Source organism: Spermophilus citellus, assembly GCF_964194105.1.
Source record: "Spermophilus citellus genome assembly, chromosome: 3".
NCBI classification, from domain to species: Eukaryota; Metazoa; Chordata; class Mammalia; order Rodentia; family Sciuridae; genus Spermophilus; species Spermophilus citellus.
Window position 1 is genome coordinate 17,534,853 of NC_138184.1, and position 17,989 is coordinate 17,552,841.

Here is a 17,989-nt window from a genome sequence, read left to right on the forward strand (position 1 = left end):
TCCGTGCACCGCCCCCATGACACGCCCCGAACTGACCCCTGCCAACCGCCCAGGACGTGCTCGGGTGTTGCGGAGGCACTTCCCACTCTCACCCTCTTCCAATCTGAGTTAGTGCAACTCCGGCTCCTTTAGGCTTCTGAGGCTTGCACCCCCTACTTCTCCGCAGTACATGCATTCTTCTCAGAGTCCCCGCTTCTCCACCGAGAGCCCTCAGGGACCCCACTTCTCAAGAATGCCGTTCCCCCAGACGCCCCCGCAAATTCTCAGAACTTTCTCCTGAGACCCCACTCCTCAGAGACCCTCACATCTTCTTAAAGCTCCCACTTCCTTAAAGTCTCCAGTTCCTTTTCAGGCCCCCACACTCTTCCTCCAAGTCACTTCCTCCTTAGAACCCCCCACACCTCTAAGAGCCTCAACGACACACCCCAAATCCATGACCCCTGCTGGGTTCCCTTTTGCTCCCCTCAGTCTCAGTCTCATCAGGTGAGTCACTAGGGTTTCTGGCTCTTCCACTGGAGCCTTTTATATCCCTTTCACCTGGCAGAGGGACCCAGGTGTGTGTGTGGTCAGCCAGGTCAGAAGTGTGTGCTTTTCTCCACTACAGAATTAATTTATTCATTTTCCAAGATACAGCTTATGAGTGACCTTGCCTGTTTGTTTTTTTTCTTCAGAAGAATCGTTTTTATTATTTATTTTGGTGTATTTATGGGATATGTTGATCATATATTTATAAACTAAAAAGTTATTTCCCAAGTATTGGAAAATAAGGAGAAGCCTCCCTACCACCAACTGTTCAATGATTATCCTTGTCATTTAGAATCATGCTAACTCCCTAGCCATATCCTTTCCACATAACCTTACCTGTTTATTCATTCTTTGTCTACAGCATTCTGGGCCTGGAAAATGCTAGCACATAGTTACTGGATGATGATATGCTGAGTGCCTCCCCCACAGTTGCACTCCAAATTGAAGAGAATCATCACAGGTCTTTGTTTCTAGCCTTTAGAAAAGGATTCTCAAGTGAGGAAAAAGGAACAGAGTGGATGTGAACACCTTCTCTAAATTCATTCCCAGTTTGATCTGAGGACAGACTTCAGATGCAGGCTCAGTAGAGTCCTCAGCCTTGATGGGAAACCTCAGGACCAGGGGCGATCTTCTTCCCATTGTTGCTGGAGAGGAAATTCAAACATCATGTGATGTGACTGGATTGCAAGACACTCCACAGGGGATGGAAATGAGTCATATTGGCCTGGTGTAAGAACAACAAGGAAAGTGTGCTACGAAGGAAACCCAACGCTTGGCCCCAATAACAGGAGGTAATAGAACACATGGAGGCCAAATAGTGGTGCCCCATACAAAAGGTCACTCTCTGATGCAAAACTACACAGGAAGCCTGATAAGTAGTGGCCTTCAGAGAACACTGGGGCAGGGGCACTGAAAGCTTCAGGGACCAGCAGAAATAAAACCTGATGCCACCTGGCAGAGAAGAGAAACCAAGAAGGAAAAGCTGATAGCACAAAGTTCTAAGGGAGAACTTGGAGGATGCTGATTAAAAAGTAGCCAGAGCGTTAAAGAGTTGATTTTGGAGGTCATCAGGTGTGCCCAGCCTGTAGGAATTGATTGGCTGCCTCAGAACCCAAAGTAATATTTCTGTCCATTAGACCTGGAGCTTCATGGAGGCAGGGCCTGCATCTTTAATTGGCATATATCTGGATGAGTGCCTGGGTAGTCACTTCTGGAGGCCCTAAGAGCTGTGATATCTACTTGAACCCTTGAGAAGAACCAAGTATCTTGGTTTATTCTTGGTTCTTCACAGAAGAGGGGATAAGTTCTCCCAGTGGGAAACCTAGATCCATTTAATGTAGAAGGACCTAGATGTTTTTGGCTCACCTGAAATGGATGCTTTAATGGTTTAAGACTTTGGCTCCTCACCAGGCATGGTGGCACATGCCTATAATCCCAGCTGAGGCAGGAGGAGCACGTGTTCCAAGCCAGCCAGGACAACTTAGGAAGACCTGCCTCAAAAATGGTGGGGGATGTGGCTCAGTTGCAGTGTACTTGCCTCCCACGCACCAGGCCCTGGGTTCCATCCCTAGTACTCAGACAAGAAGAAAAGAATTTGGCCTCTGATGAGAGCTGGATTAAAAGTCCTGCTGTTATTCAGCATGTGAATCTGAAGTAGGAATATAACCCTGTCTCCTCACTGGTGAGGTAAGAACAACCCAGTTCTAGGCTCATTGTGCCTGGCAGGGAGCCTTTCTGGTCACTGAGATGGGGCTCAACATGGGCATGGTACATCTGAGGACTTGGGTCTGTGGGTGAGAGGGGGAGTGTCCAGCTGAGTTTTGACTAATTCCAGGCTTTGTGGGAATCTGAAGCCCTTTCTCCAGGATCCCTCTAGTCTCTTGATGCAGTTCTCTGCCTTATCCAAACTGTGTAACCATGGGCCAGATCTCAACCTCTCTGAACTACTGTCCTCACATGAAAATAAGTATAACTCATGAACTACAAGATGCAGGTGATGGTTAAACAGTGCACCTAAAGTGCTTGTAAACGTGCCAGACAGCAAAGGAGCATGAAAAATGGCAACTCTCTAATTCTGCATCCTGCTGAGTGGAACTCACTAGGTTAAATGTAGGTGGTGAGACAGGTGAGGAGATGGAGACAGCTGTACATGTGATCTTCAACAATCTGGACTGACAAAAGGATAGGTGGCAGCAAGAGGGCTCACATAGACCACAGACCACCCCAGGCTGCAGAAGATGAACACAGGGAGGGGGACAGATAGAGAAAACAATAACACCACTAGGAAATAGAAGCAAGACTGGAACAAGAGAGGCAGAATAACAGCTAGCCAGTAACCGAAGAGGAAGGAGAACAGGGCTGAGGAGATGCCATGTTGCCTAATAGGCTTGAGCCTTGATACACAATTTCAGGACACAGGAACAGACCGATTGAATTGGTGACAAAAATGCTTTGGAGACCTTAGAGTGGAATGGTTTACTCCCTGATTCATGTCCTCCCTGTGGATCCTGGATCCCCTCAATACTAACGGAGATAGGCCAGCCTCTGCAAAGGTCCACAGGCCTTTCCCAGTTTATGCTCAGCACCCCTCAGGCTGTGCTGCTAAAAATTAGCCTCAGAAAGATATTGTGTCCACAGTCCATCCCTGTTATCCTGTCACACTGGGCAGCATAACCTTGGAGGGCCTTCATCTCCTCTACTTTTCCCACTCACAGCACCATATAGGAGAAACCAGTCCACAGGGTTTACCAGGAATGTGCAGTAAAAGTACAAAAATGTTCTGTTAAAAAACCCTAAAACCTGAGATGATTGAAGAGCCAGATTCCCAGACACCATCTGAGTCCTCCCAGGTGCTTGGAGATGTCCCCAATTCCCAGTACCCTGGAGCATGCAGAGTTGTGTATGCCTGGGGAGTGCTGCTGTGCTATGCCAGACCATGGGTCTGTCTTTAAGTCTGTCCTGCTGGTTGGGACAAGCCAGGTGTATCCATGAGTTGTCAAAGAGCTGCATCCTGTCCAAGGTAGCTAAAGAGTGGAGTCCATCAGAGAGTGACCATTCTCAGGAAGCATGATGCGGGTGCTGGCACCTGTCCGGGCAGATGATGTATAGTGGGCTGACTTGTGGGAGGACCGGCGGAGGCACATACAGCAGAGTAGGCGACGGAAGGTGCGGCGCATCTCAGCATCTCGGCATGAGTATACTGCGGCATTGACCAGTGAATTGGACTCAGCCAAAAGCAGGAAATACTTCTCCACAGCCAGGACATTGCAGGACTTGCAGTCCAGACCATCCAGGAGCAGCACCACCTGGCCGGGTGTCCAGCAGACCACAAATGCCCCTGCAGGATGGAAGCCAAAGTGAGCAAAGCAAGGTGTCAGGAGGCCTGACACTCAGGGCTAGGGCAGTCCCCAGAGCTCAGGCCATAACTGTGCAGTATGTGTTCCAAGAGCTGCCTGTCTTGCTGGCTTGGCAGTGTGGCAGACAAAAATGCTAAGAGGGGATACCTTTCTCTGATTTGTCTGACTGAAGGGATGTCTTTCCAAGGTAGTCAGGTCCCTGGAGGCTTCTATATGGAGATTTGTTCAATGAGGGAAAGGAGGTTACTGTGGCAGGATGGGTAGGGTGGGGGATAACTGGAAAGAGTTGATCTTTGTTCAGGGGTGGTAGAGTATATCATCACCCAGTTCCTTCTATATACAATTGCCCTGCTAAGAACAAAATCTGGCCCTGTTTGGGATCTTCAAGGCCTTCCTGATCTTCCCTTTCCTTGCAGGCTAACCACATGGACTCTGGTCTGGTCTTGCCCTCTTTCGGGTTTGTACTTTCTGTTTTCTCTCTCAATTCAATCAGATCACCTATTCAAGTCATTGTTTTGCAGGAAACAATGGTTAGGTTAGGTCCCAGTGGCCCAGGGCAGGTTGAGTGTCTCACTCACCAAGGATGATGACAACAGTCTTGACCAGGCTGAGTGTGGTCTCTCGGTAGCGGGGGTGGCAGCTGACATGCTCGGCCATGCGCTGCACTCGCCTACGCACGTAGAAGAAAATGCGGGTGTAGACAGCTACCATGAGCAGGAAGACAAGCAGGCTGGATAGGGCCCACACAGCTAGGTAGGAGCGGCTGAGCAGGGGAGCCATGCGCGAACAGCGGTCCAGGGCACAGAGGCAGTGCCAGGAGTGGGCAGGCAGCAGTCCTAGGCCCAGTGCGGCAACCCACACAACCACAATGAGCATGACAACCCGGCCACGCGGCAGGCGGCTGTGCAACTGCACAGCCATCACACTGCGGTGCCGCTCCACGGCAATGGCCAACAGTGTGGCCACTGATGCTGTCAGGCTTGTGTCCAGCAGGCCTTGTCTCAGGAACCAGCCCTTGAGCGAGAGCCGGGCCGTGCGTGGGCCCGTGTGGAACATGAGGAAGAGGTAAGCCACACCAGCAAACAGGTCTGCTGCAGCCAGGTTGCCAAGCAGGTAGTAAATGGGCTGGTGGAAGCGGCGGTTGGAGGCAATGGCTGCAATAACCAGCAAGTTAGTCAGTAGCACCAGCACACTGACAGTCAGCCCCAGTGCCACCACCACCACATCCTTGGGCCGCCAATAAGAGCTGAGCTCTTTGCCACTGTTGTTGTAGAAAAAGCCGATGGTCTCATTGTAGTAGCACTGGCCCATGGTGACCATCTGGGGGCACAGAAAGAGAGGTATCAGTGCAAGTGGCCCTTATAGGAAGGACACAAGAGCAGGCGGCCGCTAGTCACCAACAGGACAGCAAGGGCTGCAATCTTTGATGCCTCTGAGCAAATCGCCTGTGGTGGGGATTAGAGTGGCCTAGAAAAAGCAAGCACCATAAGGTGGGAGTGGGGGAGTGAGTTATCTACTAATAAAACCTACTAATACAGACTTATTAAAAAAGCAATGGCTCGTTTTGTTTTTTAACCTTAAGAACCAAAGAAAACTCAACTACATTCAATTCCGTTCCAAGAGCCACCAATCTATGACCTAGTAAAGGAGTAGGAGTTGAGGGGGAAGGGAAGTTAGGGCAGGACAAAAGAGGCGTGAGCTGACCAGGGAAGGTCAATTTGGCGCCGGGGTCAATGCACCGAGCACAGACCAAGGGTGAGGTCACTTGTTGGGACCCTGCGGGTGGTGCCGAGATATGGAGGAGACTGACTGGGCAGATCAGAACAGGTAGGGAGGCGGCTCCAGAAGTTGGGCGGCAGGATTCGCGCGCGAGAGCTCCCAAAGCAGGCGGGGCATCGGCCCTTCCGGGTGAGACGAAGGACCCTGGCGGTCTCCGGGACAAAGAGGGCGGTTAAAGAAGCCGCAGTTCGCGGGGCCTCCAGGTGCCCCCCTTCTGAAGCAGAGAAGGGGGCGTGCCTCGCCCTTCCCCGAACCTGCTCCCGCCCAGAGCCCGCCGTCGCTCTTACCTGGACCTACCTCCCTTCAAGCTGCAGACCGGGCGGGCTCCTGGGGGATCGCAGCGGGCCTGAAGTCCATGGCTCCGCAACCGCGGCGGGAGCGGAGGAGCTTTCGGATGTGCGGGAGCCCGCGAGCAAGAAGGCGCGAGAGGCGGGGTTCAGAGGCCCCGCCCCCGCCTACACCCAGGCCGTGGTGCCCCGCCCCTGCCACCTGGGGGAGCCCTACCGCGCCCCCGCCACCTGGGGAAGCTCCGCCTCAGCGACCGCGTCGGAAGTGGGGTCGCCCGGAACTGCAGTCCCGCCGTTTCCTCCTCGCTTTGCGGCCCAGTGGTCGCCCCTCTTTAGTTCCGGCTCAGGACTCCCACCCCAGACCCTGCACACCTCACGCGCCCGCAGTTTCGAGTCTTCAGGGATGACTCACTTGGCTGCCGGATAATTCCTTCCGTGACCCTACGCTGCTCGGGCGCAGCTGAGGGTGGCCTCTGGCTCGGATTCACTGCTCCAGACCCCCAACCCACTCAGTCCCACCCCGCCCTCTCCCTGGTGCCCAATCGTCCTCCGAGTTACAAGCCACGCCCTGATCCGACTTGGCTCCCACCGCGGGGACCCCAGCCCAGCTTCTGCTTCCCTCAGCTCACAACTACCGCAGCGGCCTCCCTTGCCCCAGAAACCTTTCTGTCCCACTCAAATTTCTTGCAATGTCTTCTCTGCGCGCCCCCTGCACTGCCCAGTCCTGTGGCTTCCTCCCCCGCTTTTGCGCGGCGGCCCGGGGCTCCCACACTCCGGAGCACACAGCCCCATTGTCCCGGTTATCTGCGCTTTGGTTATATTTGTTTGATTATGCAGGACCAGATCCGGGACAAGGAGCTCTGGGAGGGCCAGGCGGTGTGACTCAGCTGGGTGTCCAGGTCCAACCCTTAATTGCCTGTAGGTTTGGAAGGGTGTTTGAGCATGAAGAAAGGGGGCTTTGGTTTCCCTGATGGGTAAAAATGGGGCCCAGGGGTGCTGCTGTTGCTGGCCTCTTCCCTGTCACCATCCCTGGGCAAAGACAGACATAAAGAATATATAGGGCGGTTTATTTAGAGGCCATCTGATCCCAGGCTGCAGGCACCACCAGGATGTGGGGTCTGGGTTGCCCATCTCCTCCAAGAATGGAATACTTGGAATCTGAGGAGGCAGGTGGGAAAGGAGGAGTGATCACAACCAAAGTAGTAAAACACACCCCTATCCCTGAGATCAAAGTCTAAGGCAGACCCCAAGGATCTCATGACCTTGTATTGACCCTGAGTATTGACCCTGAGTGACCTATGAACCTGAGAGGCCCTGGTGCTTGAAACCACCTGTGTCTGGTGGGAAAATCCTGGGACACTGCCCCAAAAGTGTTTTAGGCCTCCCTAGGCCGTGTAGTCTTTCTTTATAGGTGGGGAGAGGTAAGGAGATATGGGTCCATCTTCTTTGTCCTGGGCTCCTTAGGATGGTCAGAGATGGTCCTCGGTTTCCTCAGGCTGGGGGTCTGGGCAGCAGGTCCTAGGCACAGCCTCACTGTCCAGCTTAGAGAGTAAGCGGGCAGTCTCCTGGGTGATCTCAAAATGCTTAGGCAGTGGGGTGCGTCGCAGGGGGCTGTTGTCAGGGGAGGCAGCAGAAGGGCCTGGCCCCCGCCCCCTCAGACTCCCTCTGTGCATTGAGATAGGGGCCTCCTCACACAGCTTGGAAGCCACCAGGGCCAAACTGGACAGTTGATGAGTAACAGGCCGCACACCTCCCCGCGGATACTTCACTGGCTGGCGGCTGAAATGGCCGCGGGACTGTGTTCCTAGGAGTGAGTCCTCAGGGCCTTGGCTGGACACTGTTGGGTGGGGTGGTCAATGCTTAGTATCCCCAAGTCCTCTGGATCCCCCCACTCCCCCATCTCTCAGCCAAGCTATCCCTCAGGAAGGATCATCCCCAGAACTCCTAAGCTACTCTCCTATACTCACCTTCCCCTTCCCCATTTTTGGTATCTTCAGCCACTTCCTCTCTTTGGTCACTCTGTAGAGCTGGAATCTGCAGGGAGAAACCCAAGAATGTGACCCCAATGATAAAATTTCAGTTAAGACTCTTGTAGAGCCAGTGGTTTATTCCTGGCCATGCTAAATCTCCTGTGCAATTTGGGGGCAGACTATGTTCTTAAAAGTCTTCTGCTTGTCCCTCCTGCAGAGTTCTGTGAAGGGGCAGTAACTTCCTTTTTCATCAGAGGGCCAGCCTACAGAGGGGCCTAGCTAGCTCCAATTCAGACTGGGTGGTGCCTCTGAGCTACTGTCTCCAACCTAGGCTATTCTCTGCACTTTTACCCACCTTACCTCAGCTTTCTAGTTTCTCTGTATATCCTCACTGTTCTTTTGCCAAATAGTAATGATGACTTGAACTCTATGTGTTGAATAATGAGCACCTCACAAGCTATTCCATTTCTCATACTCACAATTCACAGCCTTTTCCTAGCTCTGCAGAAGGGGTCCTTAAGATGGTGGGTTTAGCAGGATCAGTGAAATAGGGGAGCCTCCTGTAGCAGTCCTGAGCACAGGCTATGGGCACAGACTGCCTGGAGTGGCTGTTGCTGCCATTTTCCTGATTCACAGCTGAGCTCTGGATTCTGGTGGGTGAGCCCCACTAGATTCTGACTGCCATGACTCCCCATCAGAGTCACTTAATTACTTAAATCCTTAGCTGTATCATCTTAGCAGTAAGTAGTTTTCACTAACAGTTATCTGCTTCTCAGAGCTGTGGCAAAGGCAACAGGAAGCTTATATAGTGCCCATGAATAGTAGGTATGGATTCAATGGTAGTCCATGCTCCATGCATAGTAAGAGTGGCCCATACCCCATACATAGTAGGTGCATAATTAGTGGCAGGGGGCAGAGCCATTGGGGTCAATCCTTCTTTGGACTCACTTCCTACCACTTTCCCATTGCTCATTCATTACAAGGTAGGATTGTGCCCTGACCATACCAGGCAAACTCTACTTCACGGCCTCTGACTAGCTGTTCTCTTTGTCTGGGATACCCTTTCCCAGATTTACACCAGGCTCATTCCACCCTCATATCCTTTCAATTTTTGCTGAAATCTATCTGTTCCATAAAATCTGCCCATGTATTCTTATCTACTGCTATAAACTGCTCTCCATGCTGGCATAATGGCACATGCCTATAATCCCAGTGACTTGGGAGGCAGAGGCAGGAAGATCACAAATTCAGGATCAGCTTAGGCAATTTGAAAAGACCCTGTCTCAAAAAACAGAGAGAACTGGGGATGTAGCTCAGTGGTAAAGTGCCCTTGGGTTCAATCCCCAGTACCCAAAACCAAACAAAACCCCCCAAACTGTTCTCTACTTATCAACCTGGTGTCTGTGGTGGCCCATTATTTGCTCTGTCCTTTCTTTCCTCCATAGTACTTGTCTCCGTCACTTTGTAACATCCTATATAACTGATTTTATATCATATTTGTTTACTGTTGGTCTTTTCCCACCCCACTAAAATGCAGATTCCAAGAGGATGAGGTCTTAATTATTTAGCTTACTGATGTTTCTTAGAACAATGTTTGGCACAAAGTAAATGTTTGATAAATATTCTGTTGAATGAATAATTGCCCATGCTATACCTTTACAGGGTATCCCCTGTTACAATCACAGGTCGAGGTTAGCAATCACACGTCGAGGTTAGCAATCACACGTCAAGGGAAAGGGATCCATTATTACCCACCCCTTCATTCCTTCCAGAATGAGCACAGATTAAATAAGGAAGGGAGGAGAGAATGGAAGAAATTTTAAAGGTAAAAGAAGATAGAAAATGAGAGAATTAAACAGAGATAAGGCTCTCCCCGCATGTGTGGGTCCAATAGGCTCCTACCTTGGAGGATGTGGCCTCAGAATGCTCCTCCTGGGCACTATGAGACTTAGAGTCTGGGTCAGGGTCCGAGGCTAAGGCTGGAGACTGTGACTCTGAGTCAAGGAATGGGACTGGAGGTTGGGGGCTGGTTGTAAGGGGCCCAGGGGCTGGACTGGGGTCTTGGGGCAGTGGCTCTGTGGCCAGGGGGAGCTCGTCCATCCCGAAGATCTGCTCGTAGTGCACAATGAGGAACTCAACAAGCTGAGCCTGGTGTCCAGAGTCTAGCAGGCAGGTGACAGGGCTGGTACCAGCTGCCCACGGACCATCTGGTGGCCGCAGAAGCGTTGGCCCAAATACAATTCCCAAGTTGTTGGCAGACATCTTGTTTTCTTCAAACCGTTCAGCCACCCTGGGGATGGTATGAGGAGAAGGATCAGGGTATGAGGTGCAAGATATCAGTTGAGGGTAAGGGTAAGATCTATAGGCCAGCCTAGTGGTGACTTGCCCATGTCTCAGGTAATTGATCCTGGTCATCGAGACCAGCAGCCACATGTCCAGAGATGGGAGTCAGGTGTCAGTACCCAAAGTTGTGAGTCATGTATTAAGGTTCAGAGCTCAGAAAACATGTCAAAGTTCAGAGGTCAGTATCAGGGGTTAGCAATCACATGTCAAGGGAAAGGGATCACAATTCAAGGCTCCGGGACCAATGCACACCTGAATAGATGGGCCACCAGGTGCCGCAGAGTGTTGTAGTTAGAGTCAGGCAGTTGTACCAAGAGAGTCTTCAGCGAGCAGATAACTTCAGAACTGGGGTTGGGGGTCCCAGGGTTGTCCCCAGAGTCTGCATGCAGGGTCTTAGCCAGAGAGATGAAGGCATCGTAGAAGTGGAAGGGGACCACAGGGTCGGTGAGCTGGAGGGAAAAGGGCAGAGGTTCATGAGTATAGGTAGTCTGCCTAGGGTCCTCAGCCCCTGCCCATCCCCACCCTCCCAAGTCCCCTGAGTACCCACCTCCTGGAGAAACCGCTTAAGGACACTTGAGATGTCATGAGGTGAATTTCCTGACAGTTCCACCAGTGCTCGGCCATTCTCAAAGGCTTGGCACAGTCGCTCCACGCGAACCCGGGATCCGCTGACCCGGTAAATGCCCTATAGGGCATAAAAGACACCTGGCTTATGATCCAACCATCAATAGGGTAAAGTCATTTCTGGGGACAGTCTAGGGTCAAGGCAGCACCTGAACACTCAGGGCACGGTGTTCTATCTCAGCTGTGCATTTGGTGATCACAAAGGGAACCTCCTCTGGGAAGTCCCTGGGAAGCTGTAGAAAGTCGACCCCAAAGAGAGGTGTCCGGACTGGGAGCCGCTGGTGTCCGCAGAGGATCAGCAGGGTCTCCAGACATCGCTTATGACAGGTCAGCAAGCACTGGGGAGAAAGTCACAGAGTGAGTGAGGTCATTAGGGGTCAGTGGGAAAAAAAGACAGTTGTAGGGATCCTCAGGGAATGAAGGGTATGTAGGAGATCATCAGTTCAGGGTGGGTCCTGAGGGCAGGAAGGTTTTAGGGATCTTAGGTCATTAGGGGTCAACAGGGGTCATTGGATCATAAGTCCAGGACATACCTCTTCACACTCAGTCCCACTGACCATGAAGGCTTCACACTCTCGACATTTGGCTGGACCCCGCAGCCGCCGTAGCCTGTGGGTCTGAGCCGCAGTGGACAGCGTCCACTTCCTGAAAGGGCTGCCGAGCCCATTCTCCAGCCCATCTCCCACATCTACAGGGAGACAGGGTCAGATTTGCCTGGTCCACGTCCCACCCTGCCCCACCCCACCTGCTTCAGTCTTACCAGGGTCTCGCTCCTCAAAGTCATCTGAAGATTCAGTGCCTGTGGACGAGACCTTCACCAGCCTCCGTGTACCAGGGCCTGGGGACAGATGGTTATAGAAGTTGGGAATCACAGGGGTTAAGGGAGATTCCAGGTTAAGGACACACAGTCTTGGTTTTCAGAGCTTCCAGAACCTCCCACAGATGTTCTTGAGGAAAGGGCTCACAGGTCAGCAAGGAGTCAGAGAGGTCAAGGGTTAAGCATTAGAGAATGGGTCAGGCATCTGTGGGGTATTTATAAGTCTGATGATCAAGAGACTAGTTTGAGGAAATAGGCCAGGGCTGTGGGATAGGTCAGAGGTTAAGGACGGGTTAGAGATTGGGTCCGAGGTTAGCCAGGGGCTGGAGTATGGCCATAGGTGGGGAGTGGGTCAGGATCAGGTCCTATTCCTCACCTGGGCTGGAAGTGGGAGAGTCCAAGGACCGAGACTCACTGCTGCCACCCACACTGTCCACATCACTGCCAGGAGTAGGACCTGGAGTCCCTAGGTGCAGACAGGTCAGTAAGGATGGCCCCGAGCTTGGCACCACTCTTTTTTTTTTTTTTTTGAAAATTTTAATATTTATTTTTTAGTTCTCGGGGGACACAACATCTTTGTTGGTATGTGGTGCTGAGGATCGAACCCGGGCCGCACGCATGCCAGGCTAGTGCGCTACCGCTTGAGCCACATCCCCAGCCCGTGGCACCACTCTTACCTGACTCTCACTACACTCACCCTGCCAGCCTATGCCAGTGTCCTCCCAAGGGCCTTGCTCTGCCGAACTCTCCTCCAGCCTGGGAGGTGGGGGCCCAGAGAGCTTCTTTCTTGAATCCAGAGGGGAGCTGAGACAAGAAGAGAGGAGTTTTAGGGCTCCATCCCCAAGAAACTGGCCTGGTGTGACAGTACCCAGGCATCACTTCTAGGTTTGCAAGTCCTAATGCCCATGAGCCTCCTGCTTCCTTGAATGCAGTGGCCCCAAAGTCCTGGACCTTCCCCTACAGGGTCAATTCCTCCCTCCCACCTACAGCAAACAAAACCAAAAACAAAACCCAGAGACGTGAGTACTAAACTCCATTGAAGCTTCTGGTTCTCTGTCCATTAGTACTAAGAGCCCCCAGGATCACTCCCAACCCAGAACCAAGCCTCACCCGTTCACCATGGGTACAAACTCCTGGAAGGTGAAGGCCGGCGGTGGGGGCGGTGGATCCTCAGGCCGCAGCGCCCGCACAAACTCCTGGTAGCGCTGGCCAGGTTCGAAGGGCGCGCAGCACTCAGCCAACGCTGCGAATGCGCGAGGACCGCGTTCAGCCTGTGCTCTGCGCAGCCCAAAGAGGCCTAGGGTCACCTGTGGGGCGGAAACAGAGTAAAGAAGGCGGGGCCTGGGCACCCTGGAGGAGGAGCCAGAGCCCCATTGGTAAGGGTTGGGGGCGGGGCAGTAACAAGGCCACAGTTTAGGGACATGGGCTGTCATCTAGGCCAGGGACTTGGTTGAAGTAAAGGCTTCTTCAAGGTCTGGGGCCCAACCGCCTGGCAGGGAGATGGAGTCCTGGGGTCCCAGGAGTGACTCAGGGGCTGGGTGGAGGGGCCCTCATCTGGGGCACAAAGGGATGAGCGAGAGTGGCGAAGGGAAAGAGCCTCACCCTCCTCAGCACTTCATCCCCCTGCAACACCAGCTTGCGCACGTGGGACACAATCCGATGCTTGGTGTTTTCCAGGTCCTGCTGGCGTGCGTTGGCCTCGCGGACACATGCCTGATAAAACACCTCAGCCTCCAGGGCCTGGGGAAACCGAGAAACGTGTGGATGAGAGTGGAAAGTGAGGGGTGCCCAATGAAAGGGGACACAGGACTGACTCCCCACCTTGGCCTGGGCCTCCTCTCGGGACCTCCGCCGCCGCTCCTGCTGCTTGCTGGTTCCAGGGGAGGCTTGAGGGGCATGGTCCTCAGGGGACCCCTGGGAGCGCGCCCAAAGTTCCTCACTGCGCTGCGTATACTGGAGCTGGGCCCGCCGCAGTATCTGCACTGCCTCGTTCTGGAGGGTCATGGAGGGTGGGGTTTGGAGGGAAGTTAGTGACTGGCCTCTTAATCCTCCACTTGCCATCCCCCACCACTGGGCATCTCACCATCCGCTTCTGCTCCTTTATCCATTGCTCCTTGAACTCCTTCCGCCATTTCTCAATCTCGGTCCGTTTGGCAGCAAGTGGCTACCAAAGGTGAGGGATAGTAATCAGCCTCAGGACCACCCCAGAGGTGCCACCCACCAGTATTCTCCATTCCTTACACCTGCATGCCTTTTCTTCTGAACCCTTTCCTTTTTTTCTTTTTCTTTTTTTGCAGTGCAGGGGATGAGACCCAGGGCCTCCTGCATGGGCTCCTCCACTGAGCCACACCCCAAACACTGGATCCTTTTCTGAGTCTGTATGTGAGAGTCTTCTCACCCAGGCCTGCTCTCCCCTATCGGTGTGATCATGAGCAGAACTTCAGTGATCATCCCATCCTTTCTGCCTGGACCCAAACACACCAAGGTCATCTTCTGAGAATACTCAGCATTCATATGTCCTTCTTTATAAACATAAGCAGTTTTGCAACTGCACAGGAAGCCTGGTTTGAATCTCTGCTGGGTAACCTTGAGCAAGTTCCTGAGCATCCCTGAGCCTCAGCTTCCTCATCAGCATAATGGCAATGATGATGGTAGCAGTGACTTCCTCCTAAATTGTTGGGAATGGAGGGAATCCCACACAAAGGACATCAGAGTGCCCACCCCCTTACCTGGTAGTAATCTCTTTTCTGCTGGGCTACTGTCTCCAAGGCCAGGGTTCCCAGGTTGAGATCATGCTCCAGAAACAGAGTGTAGATATACTGCAGTGGCATGTGGCTCTGGGAGTAGGGTTAGGGGATGCCGAGGATCAGAGGACAGAGATGGGAAACCGGAAGGTTTGGGCTCTGGGGAAGTCTGCTCATGGTTACCTGCTGGTGGATGGACACCTTGCCAGCCTCAGCAATCTTCATGATGCTTTTAGCAAACTCCTGCTCTGTGGGGGAGTGGAGGGAGACATCAGAGTCCAGGCGTCAGGATCCAACTCCCTGAGGGCTGGGGTTGGGTAGAGGGGGCCCTCACCATAGCTGGCTCTCTTTTCAGTCCAGGCCAGCAACTCCTTGGCATAGCGGCTCCACGTTTTGGCGTAATCCAGGGCTGCATCCACGCCCCCTTTGGTCCTTATGAGCCTCAAATCCAACTCCACCCCTGGGGCAGATGGGTGGAACCCTTAACTCTGAACACTGCCCTTCATTAGAAGTTTTTCCTGAGCCCTGGGACTAGTTCAGTAGCCCATGTCCTATACCCTCATGGCTCCAACTTCCCCATTTGGATCAGTGTTCTGATGGCAACTTTACAGATTCTCTACCCAGACTGGGGACTCCTTGAGGGCTGGGGCTTGGATCTGTTGTGTGCACTGCTGTGTTCCCTGAACCTGAACAATGCCTCAGTGCTAACTTATTGAAGAAAGAACTCCTTTCTGCCCCCATTATCCTGGCCTCAATGTCCCCTACCTGTGAGGGGCGCAAGACCCTCTGGGGAGGGGCCACTCCAACGGCTGGCTTCACTGGTCTGGTGGGGGGGGGGGGAGACAGCATTCAGGAGCAAGTAGGGCAGAGATTCTGGCTCAGGCCCCTCTTCCTTGTCCCCCATGTCCCACTTACCACAGTGGCTGTGGTGACCTTGTCAGGATCCAGGTCTTCTGAGATTACAGGGTCTCCAGACAACATCTCGAAGGTTCTGGGGGGCAAGGGGGTCAGAGGCCACCTCTGTCCAGACTGTCCTGCATGTATGTGTGGGGAGGTGCTGGGGACCCTAGGGCAGTTTGGGGGACAGTCCTGTGGCATCTCTTGTGTCGGGAAGGTCTAAGGATTTGGCAAAAGCCAGGTGAGGATTTTTTTATTTTTATAGGGTTTGAAAGGCCCTATATAACTTTGGGGTTCATAGAGCACTATTATAGCAACCTCAGTTGTTTTAAAGTTCACAAGAAGGATGTGTGGTGGGCTTAGGGCCACTTTGGGAATATATCTAAAACATCTGGGATCCTATCTTAGACTTTTGATATTATTAGATAAGTGGGTCCAGATGATGCAGGTTCCAAATGGGGCTTAGGGGCACCTGCATGATTGGAAGTTTTGGGGATCCTGGCAGGATTTGGGTGATCCAGGTTCAGACTCACACATTTCCCAGTGAGATCTCGAGATTATCCAGGCTGCGGAAGATGTCACTGTACCTCTTCCTGCTCTCAGGAGCTGGGGGGATCCCTGGGGGAGGGGAGTGTAATATATGGGCCAACCACTGCCTCCCTCCACCCACAACACCTCAAGCCACAATCAGCACCCCAACCAATCTAATTTAGAGGGGTCCAGAGAGAGTGCAGGGGTGTGAGGAGAGTGGGATGCAGGGAGAGTGGGCTTAGATGGGGCCAACTCAGGGCAGGCAGATGGACCCAAATACAACCACAGACAGCTGCTCAGAGGAGCAGAGACACCCACACAGGCGGGAACCCAGAAGCAAAACAACAAAACATTCCCCAGATGCAGCTACATTATCCGGGAGGACAGAGATGGCTTGACAATGGAACCACATGAACCCCAGGCCAGACAGATGGAAATACACGTGGGACACACAGGCACAGAGCCTGCGGCATAAACACATGGACAGACTGAAACCACGAGGGACTTCAAGACTGAGTGACTCTCCACATACAAGAGACACAAAGACATCCGGAAACACAAGTCGGACCTTTTCCACATTTCTGCTGCCGCCCCCGCCCCCTCTTCTAGGGGCCTCAGATCAACGCTGTCCGCTCCCTGGGGCTACGGAGGAGCCCTGTGGGGATCTTACTGCGTTGCCTCTCCCACAGCGGTCGTGACACCCTGCCCCCATCACAAAAATCAGAAGCAGAAGCGGCCACTTCCCTTTCCTGGGCCCCCTCCCCCGCAGCGTCCTGGGTGAAGGCTCATTAGTGGATGGAGGCTAGTCAAGAGCTGATGTCCTGAGTCCCTCCTGGTTGGGGGATCCCCACCATGAAGGATCCTTGCAATTTTTCAAATCAGGAACTCTTTTCCCGGCTCTCAAGACCAAGAGGGACAGACGGAGTTACTCAATCTAGGAACTGAGAGGGACATCGTGGAAATCTACCCCATGCCCAGATTCAAGACCCCCTACCTGGCTCTGATGTATCCATAGTTAAGCCCAGGGATCGTTCAGCGGAGACCTGGCCAGCGACAGGGCTGCGCGCCGGCAGGGGACCAGCCCCGATTTCCTGCCGCTGCCGGCGCCGCCCGGGTCCAGCCTCGCCCCGCCTCTTAGAAACCACGCCCACAAAAAGACCACGCCCACGCGACGGCCACACCTCCGAGGTCCCGAAGCCCGGTCTGCGGCCACTGCTCAAGCAACCTTAAGATCCCGTCTGGTCGGAGTCTCTCCGGTGACCATCCTGGGTTGCAACGCCCCAGATTAGGGCATCTAGGACTTCGTACAAGACTGGTCATTTTCTTAGATTTCTGTGCCAACCGAACGCCCACGAAGCCCCAGCCCCAAGACCGTCGTTCTGGGGTGTCTGTCCCAGAAACTTCCACACCCTATGACCCAGTAACCTCCAAGCCCAGAGGTATCTCGGAATCCACGCCCGCCGGATTCGGGCAATGGCGACTCCTGGTGGAGGCCTGACGTTCTGCATGATTTCAAAGTAGAACGTGCTGAGGTTCAGTCTCTGTGACCCCCGCTCCCCTGACCCACCCATGATCTTCAAAGTTGGATTAGGCTCTTGAGGCCCCCACAGTGTTGTCAGGGTGTGCCCCTCTCAGAGACGCGGGCACAGAGAGCCCCTGCTCTGGGATACCCAAGAATCATCCATCTCAGGGATTTAGCAATTTAGCAGCTCTAGTCAGGTAGCATCAAGTTCCCTCAAGCCCTGTCCAGAGAGTGCACTTCACTGCTGGTCTTGGCCCCCTCCCTCAGCCTCCACATGGTTCCTGTTCCCAGGGTTTTCCTCATGCCACACTGCCTGATGAAGCTAGCCACGTGTGGGTGGGAGGTGATTGACTATAAGCAGCTTTGTCAGTTATGAAGAGGAGTACACATCCAGCACTGTGGAATTTTTGGCTGGAAATAAAGAAACTTTAAAGTATGTGTGAAATTTTGCTTCCTAAAGTTGTTTGCTTTTGCAGAGGCAAATCTAAGTGGCTGTGATTCTAGGCTTATGTTGCTACCTACTCCACAATTTATTTTTTATTTCTGTGGTACTGGGGAAGGGAACCTAGGGCCTCACACATGCTAAGCTAGTGC

General features: G+C 53.0%; 2 protein-coding genes across 4 annotated transcripts; both read right to left on the reverse strand.

Annotated features, from left to right (window-relative positions):
- Positions 1-2,871: 2,871 nt before the first annotated feature.
- On the reverse strand, positions 2,872-6,092 carry LPAR2 (lysophosphatidic acid receptor 2). 2 transcript variants are annotated; one of them, XM_081285190.1, is made up of 3 exons: positions 5,958-6,092; positions 4,460-5,201; positions 2,872-3,862 (listed from the first exon to the last, which is right to left on the reverse strand). In XM_081285190.1, the coding sequence occupies exons 2-3, from the start codon at positions 5,199-5,201 to the stop codon at positions 3,549-3,551; spliced, it is 1,056 nt and encodes a 351-aa protein (XP_081141316.1). In that variant the 5' UTR covers positions 5,958-6,092; the 3' UTR covers positions 2,872-3,548. The 2 variants fall into 2 exon arrangements, with proteins under 2 accessions (XP_081141316.1, XP_081141315.1); XM_081285189.1 differs by having other exon boundaries at positions 5,948-6,079.
- A 1,314-nt stretch (positions 6,093-7,406) lies between these two features.
- Positions 7,407-16,993, reverse strand: GMIP (GEM interacting protein). Of its 2 annotated transcripts, none has more exons than XM_081285181.1 (21): positions 16,868-16,993; positions 15,876-15,960; positions 15,361-15,436; positions 15,211-15,268; positions 14,780-14,905; positions 14,629-14,693; positions 14,431-14,538; positions 13,785-13,865; positions 13,523-13,693; positions 13,304-13,441; positions 12,812-13,008; positions 12,399-12,505; positions 12,078-12,158; positions 11,645-11,722; positions 11,418-11,572; positions 11,034-11,222; positions 10,808-10,945; positions 10,513-10,709; positions 9,820-10,207; positions 7,915-7,981; positions 7,407-7,784 (listed from the first exon to the last, which is right to left on the reverse strand). In XM_081285181.1, the coding sequence occupies exons 1-21, from the start codon at positions 16,884-16,886 to the stop codon at positions 7,417-7,419; spliced, it is 2,892 nt and encodes a 963-aa protein (XP_081141307.1). In that variant the 5' UTR covers positions 16,887-16,993; the 3' UTR covers positions 7,407-7,416. The 2 variants fall into 2 exon arrangements, with proteins under 2 accessions (XP_081141307.1, XP_081141306.1); XM_081285180.1 differs by having other exon boundaries at positions 12,078-12,167.
- Positions 16,994-17,989: the final 996 nt, after the last annotated feature.